This window comes from Carlito syrichta, unplaced genomic scaffold (genome assembly GCF_000164805.1).
Source record: "Carlito syrichta isolate Samal-C Ts95f unplaced genomic scaffold, Tarsius_syrichta-2.0.1 Scaffold108683, whole genome shotgun sequence".
Taxonomy (NCBI): domain Eukaryota; kingdom Metazoa; phylum Chordata; class Mammalia; order Primates; family Tarsiidae; genus Carlito; species Carlito syrichta.
The window spans coordinates 265,890-279,626 of record NW_007052779.1 but is presented as its reverse complement, the minus strand read 5'-3'; the positions used below and the strand labels follow the sequence as shown (position 1 = coordinate 279,626).

General features: G+C 35.1%; 2 protein-coding genes across 2 annotated transcripts in view; both read left to right on the top strand.

Annotated features, from left to right (window-relative positions):
• Nucleotides 1-13,737, top strand: part of IPO11 (importin 11) — a 190,210-nt gene that overhangs the window by 120,449 nt on the left and 56,024 nt on the right. The window lies entirely within an intron of this gene.
• Nucleotides 767-3,701, top strand: LRRC70 (leucine rich repeat containing 70). The gene is made up of 2 exons (XM_008068448.2): nt 767-1,188; nt 1,665-3,701. The coding sequence occupies exon 2, from the start codon at nt 2,054-2,056 to the stop codon at nt 3,572-3,574; it is 1,521 nt and encodes a 506-aa protein (XP_008066639.2). The 5' UTR covers nt 767-1,188; nt 1,665-2,053; the 3' UTR covers nt 3,575-3,701.

Here is a 13,737-nt window from a genome sequence, read left to right as displayed (position 1 = left end):
CTCAGACCTTTTTTTAATACTCATAAAAGTGTGTGCTGGTTATTACTTCAAATATTTAATGTGGACAGTATTCATATTATTATCTAAGGTAATTGTCTTGATATAAAATAAAACGGCTTTTCAAAGGAGAGTTATAGTATAAAATATATCACTTGTTATCCTAATATTATTAGGGTATTAGTAATAGTAATAAAAGTCAGAATTAGAAAGCTTAAGCAACTATTCCATTTCAAATTTTGGTGCCTAAACAATATATAATATGAACATTTGTATTCAACTCTTTAAATTCTTACCTTAAAAATTACATTAGACACAGATCCATTTTTGTTTTTAGAAGATTCAAACTAATTCAGATATATATGCATATAGGGCAAAAGGTCAAAAGGGGCCCTTTTAATCTCCTTAACTTTTCTTGCAAAGATACATTGATATGCAACTTTATATCATATTACAGCCCGAGCCATATACCTTAATATATTAAGGTACTAGTTGGTAGTACTGAATTTTTTTTAATAACCAAAAATCTTTTTGAAAAGTTAAAAAAGAGCACACAGGATAATGTAAAACATTTGTGCTCATCACTCTAAATTGTTGTTTTTCACTAATTTTTTAAAAAGAATAAAGCATAAAGTTGACATCCCCAGTAGTATTTAAAACAATGTAAAGATTGTATGCATTTTAAAATCTATGAAAATTACATTATTCTGTATGTATCCTATTCAACTTGTATTTTCTATTCCATAGTTAGGTCATTAGTAGATAGAGTCTATTGACATTGAGATTCTGAATATCTAAAATTTTCAGATATTCTTTAAAAATTGTTCTTTCAATTATAGGAGATATTTAAGTGTGTACATCAGGAAAATTTTAACTGCATTCTAAAAAAATAAGTTCCTGAGATTTCCTTTCAACAATACTTTTGAAACACAGATAAAATTACTTCCTGTCTCTCAGTTTCCTGTATCCATGGCAACCTCTGTTTTACACACTGACTGTAAAGGAACCAATGTGAAGAGTGGTGTTTCCTGAGCAAACCCTGGCTTAAAAAGTGAAAAAAAAAGGTGGAGGGGTGGAGGTCAGCAGTGCCACAGAAAGAAATGGAGTGTAGAAATGTCGCTCTTCAGACTTTAAAAAGAAAACTTGTACTGGAATCAGCTGATTGTTAGAAATATGAATTTCCTGTTCTTGGTAAGATGATTTAAATATGAACTTTTAGCTGAAATGAAAACTAGTTTTGTGAAAATCTGTAGTTTAGAATTTAACTGTTCTGTAGTGAGTTTGTATTTTCATATATAATGTTATTTGATATTAGACTTTTAAGTTGGTAAAGGGACATATTAAATCCAAAGATTATCATCCCTATATTATTTGTTACCTTTGTTATGATCAACTGTAATATTTAAAATTAGCTTAGCAAACATTTCGTTTTACAGTTCATTACATATGAGTTATTTTGTCGAACAGTGGGTTAATGGCCTGGAGGTGTTAATAATTCTAGAGCATATTCCATACTCATTGTTTCATATTAACACCATAGTATGATTTATGATATTTAGTATTATTGGCTGATCCTAATTAAAACAGAATAGAGAAGTTATAGTATTATAAAAACTTTCACTTTAAGAAGTTCCGATGATTTAAAGTTTTACCTTCTCTTTTTGTAGCCAATTCTGATATGAGCAGAAAAACCAGGGATATGTGTGGATTACAGTTTTCTCTGCCCTGCCTACGACTGTTTCTCCTTGCTACCTGTTATCTCGTATTATTATTCCATAAAGAGATACTTGGATGCTCGTCTGTTTGTCAGCTCTGCACTGGGAGACAAATTAACTGCTGTAACTTAGGCCTTTCAAGTATTACTAAGAATTTTCCTGAAAGTACAGTTTTTCTGTAACTGACTGGAAATAATATATCTTATATAAATGAAAGTGAATTAGCAGGACTTCATTCTCTTGTAGCATTGTATTTGGATAACTCTAGCATTCTGTGTATATACCCAAAAGCCTTTGTTCAATTGAGACTGCTATATTTTCTATGTCTAAATAATAATTTTATGAAGCGCTTGGATCCTGGAATATTTAAGGGACTTCTGAATCTTCATTATTTATATTTGCAGTCTAATCAAATATCTTTTGTTTCAAGGGGAGTATTTAATGATCTAGTTTCAGTTCAGTACTTAAATCTACAAAGGAATCGCCTCACTGTTCTCGGGGGTGGTACCTTTGTTGGTATGGTTTCTCTTCGGATACTTGATTTGTCAAACAACAATATTTTGAGGATATCAGACTCAAGCTTTCAAAATCTTGGAAACCTTGTATGTTTGTATCTAGCAGGCAATAATTTAACAAAAGTACCTTCAAATGCTTTTGAAGTACTTAGGAATCTTAAAAGACTTTCTTTGTCTCATAATCCTATTGAAGCTATACAGTCCTTTGCATTCAAAGGACGTGTCAACTTGGAGTATCTCCTCCTGAAAAACTCAAGAATTAAAAATGATACTAGGAATGGGTTTAGTGGAATTAGTAACCTTAAACATTTGGTCTTAAGTCATAATGATTTAGAAAATTTGAATTCTGACACATTTAGTTTATTAAATAATTTAATTTACCTTAAGTTAGCTAGAACCCGAATAATTAGCATTGATAGTGATACAATTGAAAACATGGGAGCATCTTTGAAGATTCTTAATCTGTCATTTGATAATCTTACAGACTTACATCCAAGGGTCCTTAAACCACTGTCCTCACCGATTCATCTTCAGGCACTTTCTAACCCTTGGGAATGTAACTGCAAGCTTTTGGGCCTTCGAGACTGGCTATCATCTTCAGCCATTACTCTAAACATCTCTTGTCAGAATCCCCCATCCATGCTTGGCCAAGCATTATGTTATATTAAGTGGACTGACATTACAAATTGCATTATCTCTTCAGCAAATGTTTCCAGAGCTTGGGCTGTTGTAAAATCTCTTCATATTCATCACAAGACTACTGCAGTAATGATGGCCTGGAATAAAGTTACCACCAATGGGAAACATTTGGAAAATACTGAGACTGAGAGTGTCACTTTTTGGGAACGAATTCGTACTTCACCTGCCAGTAGATTTTTTCAAGAAAACACCTTTGGTAACCCACTAGAGACTACTGCAGTGTTACCTGTGCAGATACAACTTACTTCTTCTGTTAACTTGGACCAGGAAAAAAACAGTGCACTACCGAATGATGCTATTTCAGTGTCAGGAAAAACATCTCCAGTTTGTACACAAGAAGTTGAAAAATTGAATGAGGCTTTTGACATTTTGCTAGCTTTTTTCATCTTGGCGTGTGTTTTAATCATCTTTTTGATCTACAAAGTTGTTCAGTTTAAACAAAAACTAAAAGCACCAGAAAACTCAAGGGAAAACAGACTTGAATACTACAGCTTTTATCAGTCAGCAAGATATAATGTAACTACCCCAATTTGTAACACTTCCCCAAATTCTCTTGAAAGCCCTGGTTTGGAGCAGATTCAACTTCATAAACAAATTGTTCCTGAAAATGAGGCACAGGTCATTCTCTTTGAACATTCTGCTTTATAACTCAACATGACACTGGCTATAAGAAACTTAGTCTTGGACATAAGTAAGCCCTCCTTATAGAATCATAGACTTCATTTGGAAATATAATTATTCGAGTTTAGCATTATTAAAATGTATGTTTTTAATAGTTTGTGAATAGTGTATTTATTCAACAAATATTTTCTTCGGTAAATACTTTATTAAAGTAACGCTAATGGCTAACATTTCTGTGTATCAAACACCATGCTAAATATTTTACATATCACATTTACATATCACATTTAATCCACAAACAGTCTGTAAGACAGTACTATCTACATTTGCTAGTTAAGGAAACAGGCAGAGAGAGTTTAAGTAACGATCACAAATATTCACAACTTGTGACACTTTCTAAGTCTGACTAGAGCTCATGCTTTTAATGTCACATTATATTGCTGCCTAGGTGCCAGGATTATGATTGTGAAAAACCCACTTGGTTCCTATTCTAGGTAGAGCCTAGATTCTAAAGGAGGAGACACATAGTCACTGCACAGTATGGAAGGTTCTGTACTTGGGGATGATGTGGAGGTGAGAGATGACTTCGTGAAAAAAGTGACATCAAAATTAGATCATAAAAGATAGAAATTAGCCCAGTGAAGAGAGCTGAATAACACCATGACACAAGGGTTAAAGAAAGAGAAAGAATACTACTTTTCAGGAATTAAAATTCAGTTCAGCTGGAATTGTGAGGGGTCATGTGAAATTTAAAGCTGGAGGGAGAGAGCAGATGATGGAAGCAGTTGTAATTTTATGCTTTATCCTGAGGGCTACAGGGAGCCATTGAAGGATTTTAAGCAGTAGAGTAAAAATGATCAAATTTAACCTTTGGAAACTTTGCTCTTTCTGGAAGGAGCAATAAGACTGGAGGCAGGATTTGTTGTGTAGGAATCTGAATCACCACTCCAGGGGAAGAATGCTGGAGACCTGGGACAGGTTAGTATCAGAGAGGATGGGTGGCTCAAGAGCTACGTTGGAAGTAAAATAAACTGCCTTGGTGATTGGCTGAGGGTCACAGAGGAAGAAGGTTTAGGCAGTTTTGTGCTACACTCACTGAGTTAAGGAAAGAGGAGGAATAGAGATATGGGTGGGACAAATTACTGAGTTCTGTTTCAGATAGATGGACTTTGAGGCTTATATTAGATCTTATATTAGATCTTCAAGTAGAAATAATATAGCAAGCAGGTATTCAGGAGAGAGGTCTATCTGGTAAAGACCAGTAATTCTTAATCTTGTATTTATCCAGTACTCATTAATATACAATGTATTCTTTACAGTAACAATAATCACTTGGGGCATGGTTTGGGGAGATAGGTAAGTGGGAGAAGAATAAGACTTTGTAGAAGATGAAGGAACCTCAGGGGATATTAGTAGCCTCGGCTGAGAATCTTTACTATAGATGGTAATAGAAGTCATGGAAGTAATGTAATATTTTTCTCTATTGGCATACATTTATACTTGTGTGGCAGTGTATTCTGCAGAATATTTGACATTGTAGTAAGTACCCATTATTGTCAATTCATTAATAGTGGCCTGAACCACAAATATACATTTAAAATTTTCTCTTATGTATTATGCTTTTCACGTTTGTGTCTGTCCTTCTTCTTTCCCCAAATTTGTATTTTTTATTGCTTAAAAATGCTCTCCGTAATGAAGTTATTCTGAAACATGTTATCTGGGAGTGGTTAAACCAGGGGATAATTGTTAAATTTATATTGTGAAAGAAAAATAATTGTTAGGAAGTGCTATGTTGTTTGTTAAACCTTAAGACAGTGTTTTTCAAATTCAGAATCAGCTGGAAGCCTCGTTAAAGCACAGTTTGCTGCCCCTGATACCTACCCCTATAGAATTCTTTTTTTAGTTAAAAAAATTTTATTGATATGTAATATTTGTACACATTTATGTAGTACATGTGATTTTGTTGTTGATACAAGGATGGAACGTATAATGACCAAGTCAAGGTATTTGGGATATCCATTACTATTTATCATTTCCAGGTTCTGAGAGCATTTCAAGTTTTTTCTTCTAGCTATTTTGATACATACAATACATTGTTATTAACTATAGTCACTATACTCTGCTATCGAACATCAGAACCTCTTTCTTCTAACTGTATTTTTGTACCCATTAACTAGCCTATCTTTATCTCTCTTTCCCTTACTACCCCAGACAGTCACACATACTCTTTCCAGTCTCTAATATCTATCATTCTACTCTCCACCTCCATGCGATTAACTTTTTTTAGCACCCACATATGAGTGAGGACATATATTTGTCTTTGTTTGCCTGGCTTATTTCCCTTAACATAATGACAGTCCATGTTGCTGTACATGAAATGTTTTATTCTTTTTTATGGCTAATAGTATTTCATCGTGTGTGTGTATGTGTATCGTGCATTTTCTTTATTTGTACTTCCATTGATTCCATATCTTTACTATTGTGAATAGTGCTGTAGTAAACATCAGAGTGAGGTATCCCTTGTTGTACTGATTTTTTGTTTATTTATTTATTTATTTAAAGACAGGGTCTCACTCTGTCAACTAGTTGGAGTGCAGTAGCATTATCGTGGCTCACTACAGCCTTGAATTCGTGGCCTTAAGTGATCCTCCTGCCTCAGTCTCCCTATAGCTGGGACTGCAGGTGTGCACATCATGCCTGGCTAATTTTTAATTTTTTTTATAAAAACAAGGTCTCTGTATGTTACCTAGGCCGATCTCAAACTCCTATCCTCAAGTGATTCTCCTGCCTCGTCCTCCCAAAGCACTGGAATTGATTTCTTTTTCTTTGAATAAATGCCCAGTAGTGGGATAGCTGGATTGTGTGGTAGCTGTATGTTTAGTTTTTTTGAGAAATCTCCATACTGATTGCTGTACTACTTTATATTCCCATCAACAGTGTATAAGAGCTCTGTTTTCTCTGTGTCCTCACCAGATCTGCTATTTTTTGGTCTTTTTAATAGTGGCCATCCTGACTGGGATAAGATGATACCTCACTTTAGTTTCAGCTGCATTTCAAATGCAATTAGTGATTAGTGATACTGAGCATTTTTTTCATATACCTGTTGACTGTTTATATGTCTTCTTTTGAGAAATGTTTATTCATATCCTTTGCCTCCTCTTTAATGGGATTATTTATTTATTGGTTTATTTATTTGGGAATGGAGGCTCCAAGTCTCATTCTGTCGTCTATACTGGAGTGCAGTAGAATGATCATGGTTCACTGCAGCCTTGAAATCCTGGACTCAGGTGATCTTTCTTCCTCAGCCTCCTGAAGAGCTGGGAATATAGGTGCATGCCACCATGCTGAGCTAATTAAAACTTATTTTTGGAGAGGCGAGATCTTCTGTGTTGCCCAGACTGGTCTCAAACTCCTAGGCTCAAGAGATCCTCCTACCATGACCTCCCAAAGTGCTGGGATTACAGGCATGAGCCGCCGTGCCTATTCATCTTATGTATTTTTGTTTGGCTGCTGAGTTATTTGAATTCCTTGTGTATTCTGGATATTAGTCTCATGTTGAATCAATCGTTTGTGAATATTCTTCCATTCAGCATGTTGTCTCTTCACTCTGTTGATTATTTCCTTTGCTGTGCACAAGCTTTTTTATTTAATGTAGTCTCATTTACCATTTTTATTTTTGTTGCCTGTGCTTTTGAGGTCTTAGCTATAAAAATCTTTGCCTAGATCAATGTCCTAAAGTGTTCTTTATGTTTTCTTCTAATAGTTTTATAGTTTGGGGTCTTAGGTTTAAGTGTTTAATCCAACTTGAGTCGATGTTTTTCTCCTTGAAAGACATTTTTAAAATGTTTTTCTGTTTTTTGTTGTATTCTCCCACCTCCAACAACTCCAATTAAGTTTTTTCTTTAATTACTAAAAATACATGTTCATTGAGGGGAAATGTAAACAATGCAAAAATACATAAAGTTAAAGATGAAAACCTCTCATGCCTAAATCATATCTTCTTAAAGATATTCAAGGTTATTGGCTGGGTGCAGTAGCTCACACCTGTAATCCTAGCACCTTGGGAGGTTGAGGTTGGAGGATTGCTTGAGCTCAAGAGGTTGAGGCTGTGGTAAGCTATGATTACTCCACTATACCCCAGTCTGGGCAACAGAGTGAGACTCTGTCTCTTTTAAAAGAAGAAAAAGAAAAAAAAAACTGCTTTATTTGAGCACTCAAAAATAGACAGGCTCTAATTTAAAATGATTGTGTTTCAGAAGAATAGAATTCATTTTTTCCATTGAGTATTGCAAATTGTGGTTAAAGTTTCAGAGCGTACCAAAAGTCTTTTTCTCCCCATAACAAATGGCAAATATTAGAAATAATACTATAAGTTAAAATGTGTATGACTTTAGATCCATTGTGGAATTTTAAAAACATCTCTCATTTCTGGAATGGATATCTATATGATAGAGACATTTGGTGTCAAGTTGTTAGCTAGGGCTTCAGTGGTAATAGGACAGTGACTTTAACAGGAGTGATCAGGAAATAGAAGATGGTCACAGGTGATAGAGGGGAGGTCTGGTAAAGAAGACCACGGTGTCTTTTAGTCTTTGGAAGTGAAGGATTGCCATGTTTTGATAGCTAGAGAGTACATGGTGAGGAGAGGTAAGGGTAGCCATTGCAGGAGAGTGAGGAAGTTGTGTAGAACTTAGGAATGGTAGGGAAGGAGGATCTGTGGATACCTCTTTGTTCTCCCTCAACCTTTTACTCTTAGTAGAGGCCTGGACTTCCTCATACACAAAGTTATAGACTTACTTTGTTGATCTGCTCTGCCTCATGGCCATCAGTGTCTTTGGAGTTAGTAGCAGTTGGACAGAGTTTTGTTCTCTACTTTGCTATTGCCTTGTGTATTTTATTTTTAGGAATTTTTCAAGTAGTAGGAGAATTTCATCAGACCCCACCTACATCAGTGTTAATGCATGGCAAATACAAGCCCTAAAAACATTTTTTTAAGTTTTATTAGTATAGTTCAAAATCATATACAGAAGTAGACACACCAGTATAACCACTATTCAGACCAAGAAACAGAACATTCAAACATAACATATACATAGATATTTCTTGAGCTCAGGAATTATATAAACACTTAAGTGTTTAAGCTTTGCTATGAAGAAGGACAAACATTAGGGCGTTTTTACTCAGTTATCTTATCCATGCAGTGACAATAACCGTAAAACATTCCATATTTATTTTTAAGTGGTACAAAAATGAGAAAAAGACAGCCTAGGGAACATTTTACAAGCTTCTGAATAACATATTTAATGCCAGGTCTTCCTACCAAGTTGGTCCCAAATGTATTTCCCCATGTCCTGTTTGAGCCTGTTCTTTCTTGTTAAAAGGATTCAACTCCTTGACTGGTCTTCTGTTATTAATCTGTGGGCTAGAAAAACGTATGTTTGGGCTTATAATATGATGTACTCCCTTGTCTAGAAGGAAAAAGGGGTATGTTTCACAGAGCAACCTCTGTTCTGTTTATTAGACTTTATTTATATCTATCTACCACTGAATAGAACTTTTTTTTTTTTTTTTTTTTTTTTGAGAAGCCCCATTTCGTTTCTTATTAAAATGGATACTTGCCTTTTCTGTTACTGGCTTACCTATGAGCCCTTTTTAGGTGTCTGAGGGTGGGGATATGAATCTATTTTCTCAAGTTGTTTATTATCTAATTTCTTAAATGGTTTTGCAGTTATGGAAATAATAAGGTAATAGGCATATTTTTTTCCCTATCCAATACTATACCATCTCAAACATTTTTTTAAAAGTACTTTCTACCACTAGCCGTCACTTTGCTGAGACTGGAGGGCTGTGTAGCTGCACACTTTTAATGTGGGAAGCCGGTGGGCTAAAAGAGAATCATTTTGGAGAAAGCAGCATGAGGGACAGACGTGAACAGTATGCCGGCTATGGCACCGATGCGCCTTGTTTCATTGCTTCTGACTCTTTTGAGGCATTATGTGATGAGAGAGAAAATTGTATTTTAGTAGGAACTTGCTTTCTTTCTCTGAATAACATGGAGGCCTTATGTATATCTTATCTTCCTGTTTTCTTTTGTCTCTGTGTTCTTCTGTGTCTGTTGAGTACCTAGTACATATGCACAAACCATCTAGCTGTTCTTAGTTTGCCTTTGACTTTGTACAACCTTAATTGCTTTTTACCAGGTACTTTCTACAATACTCCTTTTTCTAGCCTTACTACATAAGTTTACATTTTCTCTGAATTTTTGTTTGATGCTCTGAGGAGCAAGAGTTTTTATGCTACTTCAGTTTTCTTGTGCTTTGGCTTTCAAAACCCTCTACACCTCAGCTACCTGCTTCCCATCTGTGAAAACTTCCTTAAACACTGTCTTCTAGCATTGGGACCACACCAACTTGTAGTTTTATTCTTAATGTAAATGCTACTAACCAGGTACATTCAGCAATACAATTCCTAGCATTTGGACTCCCCTCATGAATGCCCTGAAACTGGAAAGTGTTAGAGGTGGTGATGCTGGAAGGCAGTGTAAGTCAGATGAGATCACAGCTAGGCAGGAGCCAGGCCACCAGGGCTGAGTAAACTAGGGCAAGGGGATTGGAGTTTTAAGTGCAATGGAAAGTTATTGAAAGGTATAAATAAACCTTTGCTTGAAAGCAAGAGAAAGATATCAGATTTTGCAAAAGAGCCCTCTGGTCTGCTCTATAGAGAATGGGTTAGAGGAAGTCAAAAGTAGAAGCTTCCTCGTTTGGAAAGTTAGGCAGAAGTTCAAACTAGAGGCAGAATTGGCTTGTTGCACAGTATCAATGGTAGGCATATGGGGAAGTGGAAACTAAGAAAAACTTCAGAGATAAACGTGACAGAATTTGATGATGAATTGGATGTTGGAAGGGCGAGTGAGAGGAAAAGATCAGAACTGAAACCCAGGTTTCTGGCTTGAATCACTGGGTGAATAAAGATGCTTTTTACTGGCATAAGGAAAACAGGAAGAGAACCTGGTTTTGATTTTATTTTGTTTTCAGTTTCCTTGTTTTTGTTGGGGAGACTTATAAGTTTGTTGTTGGATATCTTAAATTTGGATGAGAAGGGTGCTGATGTATGTAGGATTCCTGAGCTCAGAGAAAGGTCATTGAGTGTGCTCGGCAGTTTGTAGGGAGAATTTAGCAGTGAGCCCATATAAGGCAAGTCTAAATATAAGAATATAAAAATAAGAAATCTAAAGGTGGAAAAGCTACATAAAGTTTTCTGGTCAACCTAAATACATTAAACTTCTAAAACTGTAACAAAAGAATCCAATGTCTGTTTATACGGCATTTTTAGTTTAATTATACGTATGTATTTTAAGTAATGTAAAATATTGTTTGAGAGAGGTTTATTTTTTCCTTTTATTTTATGACACAATTTTGTTCAAATGCTTCAGACACATCAGTGTTTCCATCATTACCAGTCAGAGTCAGATCATGTGACCCTGTTTTCCACAGCACATTATCTTCATTTTGGTCTGAGCTGTGTGACATACAAGACTTCCCCAGAATTTAATTCCAAGCTACAAGCACATTTTCATATAATTTTAATAACATAAGCATCAGTTGGCCTTTTTCTTTGTTTTGAAGATATATCTTCATGATTACCTTCTAATTATTTATTGTATAGCTTTATTTTAAACAATTTTTAACATTTACAATGGTGAGGTCATACCCCCCCAGCCCCATACTAAGTCTCTATTACATGCCTTTAGATTCCTTTTTTAAAAAAACAAGAATCAATTCTATTGAGTGACTTTTATAATTGTATAAAATTTTTAAAAAGCGTTGGTTTTCTTTTTTTCCCCCAGCCTGATGTTTTTTCCCAAAACGGTTGTATAATAGTCATTGGTTATCTCCTTCTTTTCATGGAACCTTAATATGCCTTCATTGGGCATTATTTCTTATAGCATAGTCTTTCTATTGAAAATCACATAGCCTGGCAATTTCTCCTCTTACCATTACATATAGATCATTTTAGTTATACCTTATAGTCTTGAAGGTGATGGCTAGGGGAAAGGGGATGTTTTCTGAGAGTGTGCACTCAAAAAGAAAAAAAGACCCAGGTTGTCAGATGAATGGTCTGTTGTTGTTATTGTTGTTGTTATTGTTATGTAAAAGCCTTTGTAAGGATCATTGCTGAGTGAAAACACCTTTCATTTTAAGATAGTGAATTTCCATTGTGAATTTTTAGCCTAGTTCCTTGCCAGTATTTTGTCAAAGGAATCAGATTTATTGATATACTTTTCCATGACCCTACCAAGAATTGCCCTAACTTGACTTATGTACTATACTTAAAATATAATAATGCAAGAGTGACTTCAAGTATTAATTAGGTGGTATGTGTAAGTAGTATAGTTACGGTCTGGTTAGATCAGGGAAATTCTAAGGCAATTAAGGTTCTCATTCATTTCTTTCTTGGGATTGGTATTATGAAAAACTGTTCGTCATCAATTTTACCTTGTAAAACTGTACTGAGTTGTTTTCTGCCCACGACCATGGGAATGAAGATGTAATGCAAATATGTGAGGCCTTCACTTATAGAGAGATAGTTTAAGGCACATGCTTTATGATGATGGATCAGTTACATTAAAAATGAGAGGAGTGTAAAATGGTCACTTGACAAATACTAATAAAAATTAGATGAGTAGAAAGAAACTAGAGACCTGTTCACATTCAATCTAGTATTTGTAATTTAGGCTAACCAAATGAATACTAAAATATTTCACTTATCTATACCTTTAGGGATTGAAAATTTTGCTTTATCTTTCTAAGGGCATTTCATTTTCTAAATACCTGTGATTTGCATTCTTAATGATACAAGAGAAATAAATTTAAGCTAGCATGGTTTTCAGTATCGGGTGAATAAACACAAGAAAGATTGATTTGTTTCTCCTTTACTGCATAGTTTTCAAAAGCAAAGAAAAATCACTCAGCATTAAATTACCATGGTTTACATACTCAACAACTATATACTTTTATGTTGTCAGAAAATGCCTTAGAAGTCATACCTTTAGGAAATAGTAAGACCAAACTTAACTATTGTTAAATTCATGGACATTTGACTGAAAAGTAACCTGAAAACTGTATGGACTTGGTTTAAATGACCATGTGGTCTTTATTTGTTGAGTACAGTTTTTCATGCCATTTCACCAACAAGCAAATGTTTGTAAAAGCCTGTGTTCACTTTGTAGCGCATTTGTAACTCCTGTATATGGGAATATCATATCAAATAAGTATATAAAATAAGAAAAGTAAAAGTGACAGGTAAAAAGGAAGAAAACGTTTAGGTTACAAATACTTGTTTCCCTCTGGCTTTACTTTCATTTTCCTATCTTTCATCCTTGATGTTAAACTTTCCTTGCATTTTCTAAAATGACTGTTTTAGAAATAAATTTTCAGGCTAGGCTCAGCCTGTAATCCCGCACTTTGGAGGCTGAGGTGAGTGGATTGCCTGAGCCCGCGGGTTCGAGACCCACCTGGGCCACTTGGCGAGACCTCATCTCTACAATAAATCAAAAAAATTAGCCAGGCGTAGTAGCGCGCACCTGTAGTTCCAGCTACTTGGAAGGTTGAGGCGGAAGGATCGCCGGAGCCCAGAAGGTCAAGGCTGCGGTGGCTGGGAGCGGCCACTGCACTTCAGTCTGGGCGACAGAGTGAGACTCCAACTCAAAAAAAAACAAAACAAAAGAAATTTTCAACACAGCCACCTTTTATGCTGTTTTCTGACTCGTGTCTCGTGTAATTGGTTGTAATATCTGTTATCTACAACTCAGCTATCTATACTTGTAATTTGAAAAAGAAGTAAGTAAATAAAAAATGCGGAAGAGCAGTTCTCAAGCTTTTGGGATCATTAATTTCCCTTAATTATTTATTGAGTGTTCACATTATACATAATGATACCCTGTGGATATAAAAGTAAATATAACACATGGTCTCTGCTTCAAGTTACTTATAATCTTAGAGCAAGCATGCAGTCATGAAAAATTAAAGGACATTAGCAAAAAGTAATATGAAAGATGCCATATGAGCTGCATGCCAAATGAGTAGTGGAGCACTACTGCAAATTCAGGGGACAGAGGATTTCTTTGATCTAATCATCATCTTATAATTCAATGTAAGATTTTTTCAAAATTTCAAGTATATTTTAGCATA